This window comes from Aplysia californica, unplaced genomic scaffold, assembly GCF_000002075.1.
Source record: "Aplysia californica isolate F4 #8 unplaced genomic scaffold, AplCal3.0 scaffold00308, whole genome shotgun sequence".
Lineage (NCBI taxonomy): Eukaryota > Metazoa > Mollusca > Gastropoda > Aplysiida > Aplysiidae > Aplysia > Aplysia californica.
In genome coordinates this window covers 641,760-661,032 of record NW_004797578.1, presented here as the reverse complement: position 1 = coordinate 661,032, position 19,273 = coordinate 641,760, and the positions used below count along the sequence as shown (strand labels likewise).

Sequence of the window (19,273 nt, the reverse complement as noted above, 5' to 3'; positions counted from 1 at the left end):
TACCATTAATTGTTTCGACAGCCCCTGACGCCAGTTGCATGCATGTTTAGGGTTCCAAATGACATAAACCAATGGACATCTTGTATGTGTGTCTTTGAATTCCAACGTCCTTCAAAGATAGTACAACCCTGTCCCCGTGGTTTTATGCACCACGCATAATTTAGCAAAATTTGATCATTTTTTGCATAATTTCTGATTATTTTCCTTTATTATCCTTTGATAAAATTAACAGAATCGTATAATTTCACATTTTTGGGCTCAGTTTGCATAATTTCAGAATTTTTCTTGCATAAAACAACGGGGACAGACAACCTCACAACTCACCCCCTCCTCTTCAGAAGTTCAAGCTTTTTTCGCACACGAAGCCTCAAGGGCATCTATGACTGATAACATGCATTGCAGCTTTACGGAAATAAAGAACAAGTTGTTGGAAACAGGAGAAAAGAGTGCGTTTTTACCTTTATTGTGCCACTCTCAGTGTTGACAATGTCTTGATGAGAGGAGACATACATGTACATATAAATATAGCCTAAAGTTAGACTGGAATCATATTATATTTTTTTGTTTTTTAAAGTGTATTATGTCCACATGTTTTTCTTCTTACTGCAGTGACACAACATTCCGTCAGTAATGTTTGTAACTTTCACAGTTATTGAAATATAACTAACATGACAAAACAGTCCAGATCTTGTTTCTAGATGGGAAATATTTTGACCACATAATCTTCGTGCTGGACATATTGCTACCTCAATTCCTGAGCAAGAAAAGGAACAAAATTACACATTTTTGGACAGAAAAACATTTTTTTTCTCAATTCCTACCCAAGTTTATGTAACAAGTAGACTCCAGGTTAATCCATCAAAGGTATGACCATGCTCTAGAAGTTCTCAACTTACAACAAAATCTTAAAAGCTGAACTGAGAGTCTATAAAGAAAAGAAAATATTACATTTTATGTAAAAAGTATTTACTTAACTCTTTCCATACCAGAGATTTTCCCCCCAGCTCTGTGCCAGGCCAGTGTGGTGTTCATTTAATGTGATGCTGGGACAGCTAAGGTCATTTATGGGACTTACTTTGTCCATGTCAAAACTGACCCTTGTTCCACCAACATGTTCCATGAGAGTTATTATTTCTACTTAACATAGAAAAATGTCACAAGCCAAGAGAGAGGAATAGAAAGGAGACCAACGAAAAGAAAGAGTTAAAAAGTGCTTTGGCTTTTTATAAAGCTGTGCTCACAGTATTTGAGCAAACAAGCACCCGTTCAAAACATCAAATAATAATGTTATAACTCTTAGAATTTGAAGAAGAGACAGTTACAGTGACCAACTGATTATTCTGTGTGACATAGAAGGATTGTTTAGTCATTTCATTAAGCAATACATGATAACAGTTTTGGTAAGAAATTCTTCAAGTACATAATTCAGTCAAAGCATCAGCATGCTACATATGTCATATTGATGGGCTATCATCATACATCACTAAATGATAGTCTACATATTACAAAGATGTTATGTGAAAATAGGAGTGACTAGATACATAAAAGATCAGCATGTGTTTGAAAAGAGAAGTGTGAAGCACAAACAAAATACTGCAAAAAAAACACAGCAGGCATATAAAGTGTTCCAAAAGCACATCATTTGTGTCATGACGTGAGGAATCAGGCGCTCATTAATATCTGGGCATTTGAAAGTTTGGTGACCTCTACAGCTTGTGAGTCCTTGAAAACTGCAAATTTAAATTAGTTTGTGCCTTCCATCCATGTTTTTCAGTAAAATCCCCTCAGATATGTGTTCTTAAATAAAAGGTGTTGAGCCCCCCCAAACAAAGTTCCAATAGGAATTACCCAACCCATGGAAACATATTATTATCAGTTTCTTTATTTTCAATAATATGACAAGTGCCTGATTTCAACACGATTGTTCACATGTCATATAAGGTTATAACAAGAAATACCTTCTCTATATTTTGCTTCTCTCCTTACTTAAAATTTACTTTGCTTTAAAAGCAAAACAGCAGCAAACTGCTCATATTTTCCCCCTCAATATTATTTGCCAATAGTTGAGATATCACCTTTTTTTTTTTAACATTTCATTCGGTACACATTACATGCATTGATGTTTGCTATCCACTGTTATGATAAATTAAAAGGCTTGAATTGCCTTTGTTTGTTTAAGTAAAGAGAAGCACATTGACACAGTCATGGTTATTCAGTGCAGGGAAAAAGTAAGAAAGACAGACAGAACCAACAGAAGGAAAGTGTAGAAGTGTGACCAACAATAGCACCCTCCATCCACTCGCATTTACATGTTAAATTTTCTAATGAAGAACATGACCGATGAGTTGTTAGTAGAAAAGTCCCTGCCACTACTTAAGAAAACGTCTAAATTCTACACGATGATTAAATCATTTAGAAGATCAGGCGCTGATCAGTCTGAATGGGTGGTTAGAGAAAATAGAGTGAATAGGTCACAAACAAAATTAATCTACACAGCTGCTCCCAAACATCAGAAAGTAATACAAAGCAACATCTTCAGCTATCAAATATAATGACCACTTCAAAATGAGTAATTTGAGGTGAATTTTCATACACTCATGCTGAATTGGTACTGACTCATAGAAGTGCAATATATTGACTTGTGCAATAGTTTTTTTCCTGTTTTTCAAAGACTTGCTTTCACAGACACAACGAGTTTGGGGGTTAATAACTATAGACCCACTGTACATCAACAGGAGATGCAACCCCTCTCATGAGGGAGTATCAAACAAGCTCATCTTTGTTCAGATATTCAGAAATTTACTAACTGTATAATATCTACCCTCTTTCTTTCCTTTTTCAGATCAAAGTGGCTTCAAAATGACCTACAGAGGCGTAAAACCAATTCTTAAAAAATAAAACAAAAACAGTCTACATTATAATAGTTGTGTACTGCTATGGCAATGGCACAGGCAGAAAAATACCATCAGGGTCGCAATATATAAGTTTTCTCCTTCTTTTTCTTGGAAAATATGTAAAGTAACCACTTTCGTCAAGTGCAGGTAAGTATGAGCTTCGATATGTGTCTAAAAACACTGGTGTGTACAGGGAATACTTATGTCCCCAATAGCGTTGAGTTTCCTTACCAATAGGGGAAGGCACTGACCGGAACACGTCATTCTTTTCCCTGAGTCTATTTCTTGCTTCCATGATTTTCTGTCGCTCCATGGCCAAGTTCCTACAGGGCAACAGACAATAAAGCAACAACAAAATTTTTTTTTAATAGAAGAGACAAAAACAATACAATTCTATCCAACCATTTTTACAGACATTATTATAAAACAGTAAAACAAAAAGTTAAAAAAGGACAGAAAGCGTTTTGGCAGCACTAAAAACGACAAATTAGGAAATGGATTTTTATGATGTTAAGGTATCAACCTACATTCTGGTATACTCAGGTCAATTAGAAGTCAAAGGTCTAGGTCCAGAAACCAGAGAAAAGAAAAATAAAGAAAAAAGGAAAGAAGGAAGAGACGCTATGTCAAAGAACAGTCGAACCTGCTCTAACCACCACCTGGATAAGACAATCACCTGTACACAAGACCGCTTCCCATTTCCCCTTTGCATTTCTTTTACATTATATTGCCACTGAGTATGACTTCCACCTGTCTCAGATGGCCATTTTTTTCTATTCAACAATGGGTGGCCGTCTTCAATAATTTCAACTGTATACAACATAATGTGCTTTTGAGCAAGCAGTTCTAAATGTGTTCTTTCACCATATAAGGGGTTATACATCTTATGAAGTAAGTACGTTAAGTTGTAAACAGTGAAAGTTTTACATAGGCATCATTCAGGTGGCCACCTCTTATGGCCCTACCTATCATGGACAACCTATGATCATTTTTAGTTATAATTGTTGAGGATTTCTAGGTAAGAATACAGCATCCACCATAACTTTTTCAGTCACTCTTACAGAAGTGTACTGCACCTCCTGACCTTTTCATACATTAACAATAATGTAATTGTTAGAAGGTTTGTTCACCATTATACTAATGAACATTAACAATAATGTAATTGTTAGAAGGTTTGTTCACCATTATACTAATGAACATTAACAATAATGTAATTGTTCGAAGGTTTGTTCACCATTATACTAATGAGTTGACTATTTCACAGATAAAGGACAAGAAAGACTTGACAGAGTATGCTATAATAATTGAAAAAGCATATTTGGTCACAGGACGCAAACAAATCCCCAAAATGTATGCTTACATGAAAGCAGATTATTCAAGATGAAACAGAATGAGACAACTGTATACAGAATGCATGGCTTTAAGTTTCTTTGTCAGTGAATGTCCTTGAAAACAAGTACATGATTTTCTTAAATCCCTGGAGACATCAACATGCACTTCAGCACTGCAAGACACACAGGGCCCTGAGACAGGAAATGTGGCCAACTCCACTGACGCTACAAGAGAAGCTATATGGGCCGCCAGATGAACTGAGCAGGACGGCCCAATTTATGACAGATACCGGACTTCAAGTGTGATGCGATCGAGAAGAAGAAGATCAACATGCAAATTATATCCACTTTTTTTTCAGACAGAGTAAGACAAAAAGATTTTTACTGCTTACTTTATTGTGGCAGCTTTCTTCGCCTGTGATTTCTGGAATTCTTTCGTCCTTAAAGTCATAACCTCCTCCAAAATTTTGCTAGTTGACGGACTGGGACCTGTGACAGAAAAACAAACAAAGAAACCCATTGTATTGATCAATTACTCAATGGTAAAAAAAAATAAATATAATCCCCCATTAGGAACTACTTGACTTCACATGCAACATTCGAGGTCACTATGGGGATCATAGTAGGGTCACAATTATATCTGTCAGGGAAAGGAAACAGCATGCAGCGATCTGAAGACCAAGGGAGTTGAATTTAACTTTTACTGATTTCATAATCATGTCAGATATCAGACAGGTAAATGCTCTCTGAAGTTTTTGTTGGGCTCATTGAGACAGTGATGACCATTTCTGATCAGCAATATTTACAGGAGTTATTTTTTTTCTTTGTCTTTTTCTTCTCAAGATTGCCATTAGGTAACAAAATGAGATCAAATCTATCCAATTAACCAGAGAATGAATTCATGAAGCTTTTTTTACAGTATGATAAGGTTCAGGTCAACTTTACCAAATACTTTGAATTTAAGATCCAATATCTGTAATTTATTTAGGTTCAAGATATATTCAGCTGTAAGAGATCGATTTTTATGATCAAACAGTTACAAGTTAGAAGAAACAAATCTGGACCAAAGATATTCACTATTGTTGCATAGCTAACCAATAACATAGAATTGCCCTTCCCCTTTTTGGTAAAAAAAATCTATCTTCATATCATTAGCGTCAAGGTTTGAGAACTCGTTAAAAGGCTAAAATAATACAGGACCAGGTTTAATAGTGAATAGTCAAACTCTTATTATACTTTTCCTGTATTTCACTAAACTATCCTCTGCTGCCTCAGGAAAAGTATGTGCAATTGGATGTGCAGTTGCCCGTTTACTTCACACGCACTTAAAAACATAACTACCCTACAATTAGATCATCATGGCCAGAACCGTGAAGAAAGCCTGATTCCACTGTGTCATGACCCATTGACGAGAGTAGGTCTACACCCATCCATAATAAAATAATAATTGCATTTATAATAGCGCATATCCATGCTCAAGAGCATGCTCTATGTGCTTTACAGCTATTATTACCCCAGCAGACCCTGTGAGAACACTCAGAAACATTCTCGGCTTCCGCGGAAGCATACAGAGCGAGCTGCGGATTTCACGCGCTCAAACACTATCAAACTGACAAGATCGTTCACTATCTATAGCCGGGTACCCATTTCCACCTGTGGAAAATTTGTGAAAAGTTCCTTTCCCAAGGACACAACGTCGGGCCCCTAACGGGATTCGAATCCACAACCTTACGGTTGCGAGTCCGAGAGCCTAACCACTTGGCCACCGACACAAAAATAATGACCATATACAGATATATGATACCAATGTGGTTTTGTAAATCTTTATTAATCGATATCAGTAACTGATGCCTATGCTCTTGAAAATGAGGGCTTTTATCATGTGTATGAATATTATGTTTATGGGTTAATTTGTTTTCTTTAATTCATTCATTTCATAGTGAAATACTCATGCCAGTGCCCACTCACTGTTATAGAGTCTTTCAATCTCGTCCTGCAGCACCATGTTGCTGCTATTTGCTCTTTCCTGAAAATGGACAAAAAAAGAAACAGAAAACTTATATGTGAGGCATTGTGGTGAAATCAGGCGCTCGTCAAAATAAAGAAATCAAGATAATCGGCATTTTTGTTGCCAGTTTGGCAATTTTTATCGATTTTGGGAGGGGAACTCAACACATCTTATGTCTATTCAAAAATACATATACTCATAATTATGTAGGCCTATGGATTTTACTGAAAAAAAATGTAAGTTTCAATTCCAGGGACTCTTAAAGCTATATGGAAGGGGGGTGGAGTGGCGATTTAAGTCAGAGGTAGCAAAAAAATCAGTTTTAAGATTAGAAAAAATAAGATAAGATCAAGATTAATCTTCATTATCCAGGTGCTGGCACATAGCGGTGTTTCACCACATTGACGAGCTGCCTAATATAAAGTAAAGACTACTTGACTAACAGACTGACAAAGAGTTTTTAAAAAAGAGAATAACTTACAACTGCTTGCTGCATCCGCAACGTTTCCATACTCTGCAACTGCTCTGCTTTCCTACGTAGCTCCGCCTGTTCTTCCATTTGTTGCTCCATGTTGTGAAGCTGCTGTTGAAGTTTTGCCATCTTCCGGTCCGCCACACGGTTGCGGTCCGGCATCTTGATGTGAGCCATTATTAGTTACTTCCTGTTCCGAAAGAAAAATGAGGAAAGAGAGAGGACAATAATAAATTTAAGCCCTTTAGTCCTTTTTTCCCCGTATACTTTCTCCTTAAAGAGTGTAAACATAGCTAGTCAAAGCACAGGCATTTTGTCATGACTTGGAGGAATCAGGTGTTAGAGAATTTTTGGGCAAGTGGAGCTATTGGTATCATCTTAAAATTATAGTTCGTTTGTCCTGCTTTTGATGAAAACATTACCAAACTATCTTTAAAAAAAATCCAGATATTTGCAAATCAAGGAGGTGTGGGTCTCCCAGTTTCAGAGGTAAAATTAGCTAGAAAATGCCCGCCAAAGTTTGATGACTTCCAAAGCTTGAGAGTCCTCGGATTATGCAAATTTACACTTTTCATGCCTTTAATCAACATTTTTCATTAACTCATTCGCTACGCCGGGCCGTGGGCAGCGGCGCAATGAAAGTGACTTCGCTATGACAAGCCACCCCTGACGGCTCGAGAACCGACCAACAATTCTAGCTTAGATTTTATTCCAATCCACATATCCATGTTAAAATAAAGATTATAATATGTTGTTGTTGTTGTTAGTGATCCAGTAGCATCTGAGAGTCAACTCTTCAGCATAATGCCATTCTGTAATAGTTGCATGTCTGTTCTAATTGTTGTCTTGAGGAGTAGAGGCAGTTAGATGTGTGAGGTAGCTTGGGAAGAAAACATCCCCTCAAATTGGTTAGTTTTCTACAGAAGAACAGATGATGTTCCACTGTCTCTGAGGGGTAGTCACATACGGGCAGGCAGCTGACTGCTTTACTCAAATTCGGTTGAGATGTTGATTGAGGGGTATATGTTGTGTTCTAAGTTGGAAGATTATGGATTGATCTCCCCTCAACTCATTGATTGGATCTTTGATCAGTGGTTTATTCATGTGGCCATACATTATCCTTCCTGTTGTACCTGTGGCCCATGCATTCATCCAGTCTTCCTTGAGGTTTCACTTGATCATTTGGCAGCAGGTGGTGTAATCAGTAGGAATATCAGGCTGAGGGAGGCTAGCTCATTTCTTTGCTAGAGCATCAGCTATTTCATTTCCCGGTATCCCAGAGTGAGCAGGAATCCATTGTAGGACTACTCTGATATGGTGCCTACTTACCAAATGATGTAGACTCCAAATCAAGTGTGATATATCTTTGTTCACATTAGTCCCACTTTCAAGTGTTTCTAGTGTTGAAAGGCTGTCCGCAGGAGATAAGACGAAGAGCTTGGTTTTGGATGGTGTCCATTGAGTTCTTTGTAGTTTTATGCACATGTTTTGTAAAACAAGATGATAATCAAAAACAGCTCTAGTATATCCTAAATAGAGGACTCTCAAGGAGTTCTTGTCTGATCCCCAGTCCGTACTAGCTAGTCGTTTGATGAGATTACGTCTCTCCATAGCCTTCTACCTAAGGTTGTTGGTGTGTTGTTTCAAGTCGAGCTTACTGTCAAGTTGTACTCCAAGATACACTGGGTTATTTTCTTTGTTCAAGTTGGTACCATTTATTTTGAGAGGGATTTCTTCATTTGCAAGGTAAAGCTTCTTGTAAAAACAGAGACAGTTTTTTTCGCAATTTACTTTCATCTTCCATAAATGGCAATAGGTTCCTAGGGAATTTAGATCATCGAGTAGTCTTCGTCTGCGTATTGTTGTTGAGTCTCTAGTGTGCCAAAGGAGCAGGTCATCAGCAAAAAAGGCTTTTTCTGTTTTGAGAACATCTGAAACATCATTGAGGAAGACAAGGAATAAGGTACAGCTGATGGAAGATCCCTGTGGGAGTCCTTCCTCAAGTACTGCTTTTGAAGATAGGGTTTCATTCATCTGGGTCTAGATCATTTTATCTATAAGAAATGATTTAATCCTGGAGTACATATTTCCCTTGATTCCCATGTTCTGCAGTTTTAAGAGTAGTCATTTCCTCCACACTCTATCAGAGGCCTGTTGGAGATCCACAAACACAGCCGTTGTTTGTTCCCCTCTTTGAAATCCATCAATGATTTTCGGTGTAAGCCTGAGGAGCTGGTCTTCTGTCATGCCTTTTGACCTGAACCCTGCTTGATTCTGGGAGATCAGACCTGAAGATTCAAGCCACCAATAAAGATGAGAATTGAGGATTCTTTCACAGAGCTTGCCAATACTGGACGTGAGTGATATTGGACGGTAGTTTTTAGGCTCATTTGCCTTCTTTCCTTTCTTTAAGATTGGGTTTATAGTAGCTAGTTTTCATGCTTTAGGTAGATTTACCTCAGTCCAAGTTCTGTTATAGAGCTTGAAAAGTAGCAATTTGGCTTTTTCACCAATGTATTGCAGCATCTCATTGTGTACTTTATCAGGACCTGGGCTTTCTCTCTTCTTCAGTTTCTTGATTGCAAAGTCCAACTCTCGTTTAGTTAAGAAGTCCTGGTAGATACTCGGTGTCATCCAGTCTTTCTCTTTTTCTTTCAGAACGCTCAGTGCACGCCTGTCCAGGTCATTCCTTTTACGGCTTTTGTTAATCTAGCATTTGCGTATGTTGCCACTTTTTTGTTCAAAAGTTGCTGCAAAAAGTGGCAAAAGTTGCCAAAAAAGTTGCCATTAATTTTCAAGCTTTCAACTCTCTGTCACGACGTATAAATCAATAATTGATAGAGGTAACTTCATCTGAAGCACCAGAATTTCTTGTGCTCTGTTTTAAGCATCCAGAATATCATTTGTAGTCACCCAGTGTATAAAATCGTGAAAAATAAAGGTTTCACAACAGAATGAAATCAATATTAGAACAGCACGGATAAATAACCACAAAAAGGAACAAATTAGGGCGCGTGTCCACCAATTCGAAGATTGGCTGTTTTAACCCTAAACGTGTGTAATTCAAGAAAAAGTAGGCCTACAGGATTTTAGGTGTAAATTATGGAATCACACACAATTGGGGCGTGCCAGTGTCAGTAATCGGTTTTGGTGGAGACACGTTCTAACATAACACATTTATATTTTTAAAGGGTAGGAACAGAATCAAATTAAATGACATTACGCTGTATAACAAATAAACACACACAAAAAAAAACCCATATCATCAGAACAATTTTTAGAAAAATTAACACACCAACAAATTAAAACACAACAAAGAGGGAAAAACAAAAGACGAACAGCAATATAAACAGTATGTAACGTAATATACTTATATTCTCGGCATGAAAATAGACACACATGGGCATCGTAAAACTTATCAAAACGCATGTCTAATATGTTATGAAATAGCTTTGTTGTTTTGTCTTTTTTTGAAAATGCGAAAATCGCGGCCCGCAGCCTCAACAAACGCAGATGCTAGGTTAATTGAGGCAAAAAGTTTGTTAAAGTGTTCTGCTTTTTTAACTCGGAGGTGAGAAGTTCAGTTTCTGTGCGTAGTGGTATGGGGTTTTCTTTCCTTTCTTTTCCCCACTGAGGTTATTTAGAAGTGACCAGGCTTCACGTCCACCTTGATGTAAATTGAGTCCCTCACACTTCTGTGTCCAGGCTTCCTTCTTAGATTCCTTGGTAACAAGTTTAGCCTCTGCTATAGCCTTTTTGTATCTAATTTTCTGGTCCATATTTTTTAGATCAGTCTCATATTCATGTCTGGCATCATTTTTAGTTTCTGTAGCTTTCTCCAAGCGCTCATTTCAAAAGGGTTTATGGTTGGTTCTGCACCCCTGTGGGATACTCTTTCTTTTGCAACCAGGGTTGGTGATTTTTTTGATTTTTTAAATACAAATTTTAAAAATTGATTTTTTAAATTTAAATCAAGATTTATTTTATTTAAATCGGATTTTTTTTTTTTTTTTTTAATGTCGACACAGTTTGGGATTTTTGGTTGCTAAAAGTATGTTCTTTTACTGCAAAATGCATTGTCTTTATTTTAACTAATGTTTAATTTAAGCAACCGCAAAAGAAAACCTTAATCTGCTATATATATATATATATATAGTGAAAAAATGAAGAAAATGTCAGTCTAAAAGGAAGGGGGGGGGGGGGGATAGCATAGATAAACTTGCATTTTATTACAGTGTGTGTGTGTGTGTGTGTGTGTGTGTGCGCGCGCGCGCTTGTGTTTGTCTAAAAAGAAAAAGAAAATGTTTATTTCAATAATGAAAAAAAAAGTAAATTGAATACTGTATTATTTTACAGTGACAGGGGGAAAGCAGACTTTTAAGCATGATTATATTAGTCTACTAAACCTTATATCTGTTTTGTAAAACCAAGGAAAGAAATTCTGAATGTTTAAAGATGTAAAAACAGAATACATTTTTAAAAGTGATTTAAAGCACTGAGTTTTATTTTTAAAATCAAGTTGGTTTAATTTTTTTTTTAATCAACTGATTTAAATCGACCCAACCCTGATTTCAATTATGAAAAAAAAGTCAATTGAATACTGTATTATTTTACAGTGACAGGGGGGAAAGCAGACTTTTAAGCATGATTATATTAGTCTACTAAACCTTACATCTGATTAATAAAACCAAGGAAAGGAATTCTGAATGTTCTAATATGTAAAAACTGAATACATTTTTTTAAAGTGATTTAAATCACTGATTTTCATTTTAAAAATCAAGTTGATTAAAATATTTAAAAAATCAACTGATTTAAATCAACCCAGCTTTGATTTCAATTATGGAAAAAAAAGTAAATTGAATACTGTATTATTTTACAGTGAAAGGAGGGAAAGCAGACTTTTAAACATGATTATATTAGTCCACTTAACCTTATATCTGTTTTATGTAACCAAGGAAAGGAATTCTGAATGTTGAAATATGTAAAAACTGAATAAAAATAAATTTTTTTAAAAAGTGATTTAAATCACTGATTTTTATTTAAAAAATCAAGTTGATTTAAAATTTAAAAAATCAACTGATTTAAATCAACCCAACCCTGTTTGCAACATCTAAGATGGCGGAGGTGAGTTCACTATTAAGGGCGTCTATACTTTTATTGTCTAGATCATCCAGCTTAACGGTGTCCTCAGCTGTTTTTTCTGAAGAGATCCCAGTTTGCCTTCTTGGAGTTCCAAAAGGTTCTTCTTTTCGTTTGTCTGTGTCTCAATATACTGATTTTGGTGAGAACGGGACGATGGTTACTAGATATACAGTCTAGCACCTCTTCACTGCAGTAGTTGTGTAGATCAGCAGAGACCAGGGTGAGATCTGGTCTGTGGAGGGTCCCATGCCTCCTATGAAGAAGGGTTTTAGTTGAATCCTCATCTTGGAGAAAGATAAGGTTAGAGGATTGACATAGTTCTTCAATCCTTTTACTGTGTTGTTTTGGTCAGAGTAGCCCCAAAGGGGGGAGTGTCCATTAAGGTCACCAGCTATGACCGACTTCTTAAAGATAGTACTCTGTTCCAGGAAGTTCAGAGTGCTACTTGGGGGACAATGGGAGTCATAAAGTTGCCATACCACTGGCGTCTGTGGGGTGACAATTAAGGAGCTCGCTATTTCATTCTGGATGTCATTTCTGATATAGGTTATAATCCCTCGGCAGCCTTCACATTGGAAGGATAAGAGGTATACCCAGTGATGTTTATGTCACAGGATGAATGGAGAGTTTCCTGTAATAGAGCAATGTGCATATGTGGGTTTTCCTTTCTTACAAAATTTTCCCCATTTGTGTTTTTTTCTTTTTCAAGCCAGAGGCTATTTGCTTGAAGAATATGGAAGACTATAAGCTTCTCTTTTCCATTGAATTACTAGTTGCAGGGCGTATTTTCTGCTAGTTTTTCCATCTCTGTTTTCTGATTTTCTTTTTCTTCCAATAACCATCCACTAGGCCAGCTTAGTTGCCCACTAAGACCTGGAGGAGACCTTCATGATTACCGAGGCCGCGTCTCGGCTCGAATGGGATTCTGTCATTTGTGAATAGCATCTTAAACTGGTGGTTCAGGGATTTTCCTTCCATCCTGGGGTATATATGATTGACTGCCAGGTCAAGCGTTTCCACCAAAAATCGGAAGTTTCGATTCAGTTTTGAAACGCGATTCTAAGTTTATGCGACTTTGTTTTATCGCGATGCCCAAATTATAGCCTAGACACCAGTCTTAGTACTTTTACACAACAAAATGTTGACACATATTATGCACTTTGATAGTTGCAAAATCAGACACAAACAATAGAAATAATGAGCAAACATTAACAAACAGCACAAGGGCAGGATATATGTGCAAATTGGCCAAAGAGATGCTGCGTTCATTGGTAATTTAAGTTAGAAAAAAAAAGAAAAAGTCAAAGAACTCTCACCCCCTTTTCCTTCCACACACACACACACACACACACACACACAGTACACACACACACACACACACACACACACACACACACACACACACAAACACATAAATACAGAACAGACACATGAATGATTACTTTGCAATCAATTCGAATTCGGAGAAAACAGATCGTTAGGTTATAGATCTAGATCTAGATATCTAGTAAAACAGAAAACATTCCGCTTACCTTTACTATCAGGGTTTCATATTAATACAGATGTTAACCGTGACAACGTTATCATCATTCAGCATCGGAGTTTATATCTCAAAATGAAGACTCCCACTCAATGGCGATGAAACCACTGCCAATATGACAACGGTTCGCCATTTGTAAACAAAATGCCTGTGTAATCGCGCGGTGTTGCGTTTACTTTGGTCCTAAAGTGTCACGGTGTCGTAGACGTTTTTCACGCATACATTTTTTTCAGCGAAAAAATTCACGGGCTTATATTTTTCGCAAGACTGTTATGCACGATGGAACGAGGTTTACGCAGTATGAAAGTTTATTAATGTCAGAAGAAAATATTTGTGTGCTACGAATACTGCAGATTTTTTCCCCCAGTTTACTTTATGTAAAGACTGTATTCGTGTAGATATCACAGAGACGAAAACAATGTGTCCTATTGTTAAAATTATACGGCACGGTACATGAATGTTGTAATCTAGAGCCCCCCATCCCCTCCGCCCTCCCAAAACACAAACCAAATTGGGACGGAGTGTTAAGTTAAACAGTGCTGTGATTGGTTGTGATTCGTAAACATTTTACTTAGATCTACTTTACTTTATCCGTCCTCTTGTACCTCATCTAGGGCGTCAGGGGCAGAAAGAGCTCCCTGTCTCTAGCAAGTTTGATGGCCTGGCTGGGTGGGATATTGTATGTTCTCACACCCTGGATCCAGGTCTTTCTTGATCTTCCTCTTGCCATGTATCCTGATACTTTTTGTACATGTAGTAGGCTTTTTCGGCAAGCTGGTGGTGCCACAATTAAGTGTGAGATGTCCAAACCACCTGATTGTTTGCCTCCGAATGTAGTGGATTGGGCAGGTGTTGTTCCCTTCATGTCTCTGATCTTGTTGTTTCTGACTATGTCCCGTCTGGTTTTGTTGACGGCTCTCCTTAGACATCTCACCTCGGAGGTGGTTATTTTACGTTCCAAACTTTTGGTCAGGGTCCATGTCTGGCACTGGTAAGTCAATGTGGGTATGGAGATAGAGAGAACGAGTTTGGCTTTGGTCTCAGTGGGGATGTTAGGACGTTTGAGGAGAAGGGCAAGCTGGTGTAGCTGACGCTGTTAAAGCCTTTTCCCAAGATCTTTGCGTACATCTTGCCTGTTTGGCTCAGAAGGGAAATTCCTCGGTAGGTGTAAGTCTTTCTTGCAGCCGTTCTTCTTCCAGATTGGTATTTAAAAATTCATAAGCATCGCCCTTTCAAAACAGAAACTGTGTTTCAGAATCTTTGTTTGATTTTTTATTATTATTATTATTATTATTATTATTATTATTATTATTATTATTATTATTATTATAGTAGAGGGTTTAACGGCGCTCGCGGCTGCATAAGGTCATATGAGCGCCAAGGGTGGGTGTCAACAGAGAAGTCTTTACAGGGAATCAGACTTAGACTGCTCACCTCTCTAGCTTCAACAGCACAAGGTCTGCTTCAACTATCAAGGCACCACGGAAATAGCTGGTCACAAGAGAGTGACAAACATACAAAAGAAGTAGAGGAAAATGACATGTAGTAAGGATTAGGAAAGAAAAAGCAGCAGTTCCCTGTTGTAGATCAAGCACAGTTATGAGCGTGACATGAATCAGCCCATTTACAATTCTACTGTGCTTGAACGAGAAATGTCCCCCCTTTGGGAATGGCCTAAAGACACTACAGCCAGTGGCACTGCCCGGGGGGGGGGGGGGGTTGTTTGATTAGTTTGTTTGAAAAATCTAAAGAGAAGCATATATATCGGATGTCGACTCCATAACGACCACTTAGCACAGGGACAAAAGCAAGATAGCCAGACAAAAATAAGTGCGAGAATGAAAAGTAATCAACCCGTTGCACCCTCCAACCACCCATGTTTTAAGGGCGTGCCAGAGAACAAAATATTAAGTTGCGAAAGCCTCTTTAGGCTCTTTGTAATAAACATTCTTTCTCGCCACGGATTGACTTCTCAAATAAATATGATATTTAGAACTCCGTTTCCTAGATAGCCTCAGCAAAGATTCTTACTACCCGATCCATCAACTATACACGGTCTTATTGGTCTGTCTTGAGGCCGAAGTGCATCTCATCTTCTCGTGAAGCAGAAATGCATTTCTTTAGGTTAATGTCTCCCACCATCTCGCAAAGTAGGTGGGGAGTAAAGTAAACCCCTACAACTGCCACCGTGTTTAAGATCGCCCTGTACCAGGCCTACATGTTTTGTTTTAGTAAGCGTTTCACGAAACTTGTAACACAATTAGGTAAAAAAAATGCCGAAGATTAGAGGAGTTACAAGACAGAAACAAACACAAAATAAACAAAAAGAGAGATAAGAACGATGGATGTTTGATAGGATAGAAGAAGCAAACCACATAGCAGCGGCCGCCAACCAATCACAAATCACACACATGATATTGTCCAGCATGATACAGACACAGCAAACTGATGTTCACAATCTGAGTGAGTTGATTCATTGCTATGAGGATTTTTTACTTCACAATCTGAGTGAGTTGATTCATTGCTATGAGGATTTTTTACTTCAAAATCTGAGTGAGTTGATTCATTGCTATGAGGATTTTTTACTTCACAATCTGAGTGAGTTTATTCATTGCTATGAGGATTTTTTACTTCACAATCTGAGTGAGTTTATTCATTGCTATGAGGATTTTTTACTTCACAATCTGAGTGAGTTTATTCATTGCTATGAGGATTTTTTACTTCACAATCTGAGTGAGTTGATTCATTGCTATGAGGATTTTTTACTTCACAATCTGAGTGAGTTGATTCATTGCTATGAGGATTTTTTACTTCACAATCTGAGTGAGTTTATTCATTGCTATGAGGATTTTTTACTTCACAATCTGAGTGAGTTTATTCATTGCTATGAGGATTTTTTACTTCACAATCTGAGTGAGTTTATTCATTGCTATGAGGATTTTTTACTTCACAATCTGAGTGAGTTTATTCATTGCTATGAGGATTTTTTACTTCACAATCTGAGTGAGTTTATTCATTGCTATGAGGATTTTTTACTTCACAATCTGAGTGAGTTTATTCATTGCTATGAGGATTTTTTACTTCACAATCTGAGTGAGTTTATTCATTGCTATGAGGATTTTTTACTTCACAATCTGAGTGAGTTTATTCATTGCTATGAGGATTTTTTACTTCACAATCTGAGCGAGTTTATTCATTGCTATGAGGATTTTTTACTTCACAATCTGAGTGAGTTTATTCATTGCTTTGAGGATTTTTTACTTCACAATCTGAGTGAGTTGATTCATTGCTATGAGGATTTTTTACTTCACAATCTGAGTGAGTTTATTCATTGCTATGAGGATTTTTTACTTCACAGTAATCATAGATGCTTTTTTTTTATCATGTTTGGAAAATACAGATTCTTAAAAAAAAAAAAATTAGACAAATATTATAAATGCACGTGCTCGTTACACCATATGAGCGCCAAGGGGTGGGTGTCAACAGAGAAGACCTTACAGGGAATCAGACTTACTCTGCTCACCTCTCTAGCTTCAACAGCACAAAGTCTGCTTCGACTTCGACTATCAAGGCACCCGGGAAATAGCGGGTCACAAGAGTGTGACAAACATACAAAAGAAGTAGAGGAAAATGACGATAGTAAGGATTAGGAAAGAAAAAGCAGCAGTTCCCTGCTGTAGTTTAGGCAGGCAGTTATGAGCAAGACATTGTTGGATCAGCCCATTTACAATTCTACTGTGTATTAGAACGAGAAATGTCCCCCCTTTGGGAACGGAGTTTGATAGGAAAGAAGGAACAAACCAAACCAGAGCACCCTCCAATCACCCACTTGGTACACAGAAAACAAAGAAAGCACTGTACTTAAACAAAACATATTTCATTAAACTGAAGTTCATGATGAAAAAGAGAGACCTTTGTTTGAAGAATAATCTTTATTTTATCTATTATTAGAGCTATTTTATCCAATAATTGTATTCAAGCAAATTATGCAAAATAACAAACACAGACAAACAAGAAAAAAGTATACGTGTAAGATAAAGATTTTCAGTAATTGCTTCAAGTTTTAACAAGGAACCATGCATGTGATAGAAATAAATGTTACCAGCCAAAAGCGCACCAGGCGCAGTAAAAGAAAAACATATATATTATTTATATATTTATATATATATATATATGTAATTATGTACCATCATAAAATGTAGGCCCTATGTATGTGTAGTGTATGTGTATGCATGTGTATGCCTTTTTTCAAAGTAACAACTGCAGGTATAAAAATTTTAAACAGTAACAGCAGACAATTCATTTTACACATTTTGTGTTTAACACATGCCACAAGAGTATGACACAGTAAGGCGATAGGTCAAACATTCAGAGAAAATACAATGTCACATATGGGTTTCTGCATCCAGGCAAAATATCTCAGGATGAGTCGACTACAGGCTCAACTAACACGGCAGCAGATTTTACAAACATTTGTGAGACGGTGTGGTGAAATCAGACGCTTGTCAAAATAATGAAAGTGAAGAAACTGGCATTTTTCCGCAGGTCAGGGAATTTTTATAGAATGTTTGTTTTTCGGCTCAACACCATTTATGGCATTAAAAAACATTTCAGTGTGGATTTTACTGAAAAACAATGATTAAATACATAAAAGATGTTCATTTTCAGTTTCCACGGACTCAAAAGCAAAGGAAATAACTAAACTTTGGAGGCCATTTTCTCGATAATTTTTACCTCTGAAACCAGGCGACCACACCTCCTTCAATCGCAAATATCTCGACTTGTATCAAAGATAAATGGGTAGGCCTAATGTATTCATCAGAGGCAATGCCAATGGACAGGCTTTAAGATGATACCACATACTCCATATTCCAAAAAAATTGACGAGCGCCTGATTCCACCGCGTCGTGACACATTTATGTTAATCATTCAAGAAAGAGGACTCTGCTGACGTTTACACAGCTTGAGCAAAATTAACTTTCCAAAGATGCTCTTGAAAGTTTCTAACTGTAGAAGAATCAATAACAGATTGTTACAGAAAAACGTCCTAAGACGGAGGGCTCTTCTACAAATTAGAACTGCTAAGTTACAAACAACATAGACGACATATGCATGGGACTTAAGGGGCTTTTGTCTTGATTCAAGACACGACACAATGAATAAGGGTTTGACAAGGCCCGTAGAAAAAAGCTTGACGTCATTCGCCTGCAATGTGGGCCCGGACCTAGCACCAAAACTGGGACACCAACATGAAAGGTGAGTTCAGACATATTTACAAGGATAGTATAAATAGTATCGTTCGTCATCCTTATCATAAAACATTTGCATTGCCCTGCTATGATTTCCTGAGAGACTTATATCTATATAATTTGAAACTGGACAAAAAAATTGGGAGCTGTAGGCCTACTCTGATCATCCTATGCCAACATCAATTTCTGAGAATAGCTGATTCTGCTTTCAAATTCATTAACTATCATTCAACACATAAAGCTGAAAATTGCACAGCATTTATATATCTTAACAGAAATAGAACTTTAATACTGTAACAAGAAAATAAGCTTGGAAGCATGGCAAACATTCTAATGTAAAATGTTTTAGGAACTTCAAAAAATAGAGAAACAACAATAACAACAACAAAAAAACAACTGTTGATTGGGGTAAAAGACTGAGGTCTATAACCACTACACACCTCCAAGTCCTGACCTTCACAGTACTAGATCCTACATCCTAAAAACTGCCAACTGCAAAATGAAACAAATAAAACCACTGCAATAAATTATGATTAAAGCTGTTCATTGCCTGGGTAATAAAAGAGAAAAAAAACCAAAAACCAAAAAATAAAAACAACCCAACATACATGTTCAACAATTACAAAATTACACCAAA

The 19,273-nt window shown here is 37.1% G+C and overlaps 1 protein-coding gene across 3 annotated transcripts in view; it reads right to left on the bottom strand.

The window, feature by feature from the left end:
• The window catches only part of LOC101860420, a 64,833-nt gene extending 51,308 nt beyond the window's left edge, over positions 1 to 13,525 (bottom strand). For all 3 annotated transcript variants that reach the window (XM_013084665.2, XM_035970700.1, XM_035970701.1), the window contains exons 1-5: positions 13,380 to 13,525; positions 6,715 to 6,895; positions 6,194 to 6,251; positions 4,618 to 4,714; positions 3,126 to 3,217 (exon numbers count right to left, since the gene is read on the bottom strand). In XM_013084665.2, coding sequence (XP_012940119.1) covers positions 3,126 to 3,217; positions 4,618 to 4,714; positions 6,194 to 6,251; positions 6,715 to 6,882 — 415 coding nt within the window. In that variant the 5' untranslated portion in view covers positions 6,883 to 6,895; positions 13,380 to 13,525. The remainder of the gene's footprint in view (positions 1 to 3,125; positions 3,218 to 4,617; positions 4,715 to 6,193; positions 6,252 to 6,714; positions 6,896 to 13,379) is intronic.
• Positions 13,526 to 19,273: the final 5,748 nt, after the last annotated feature.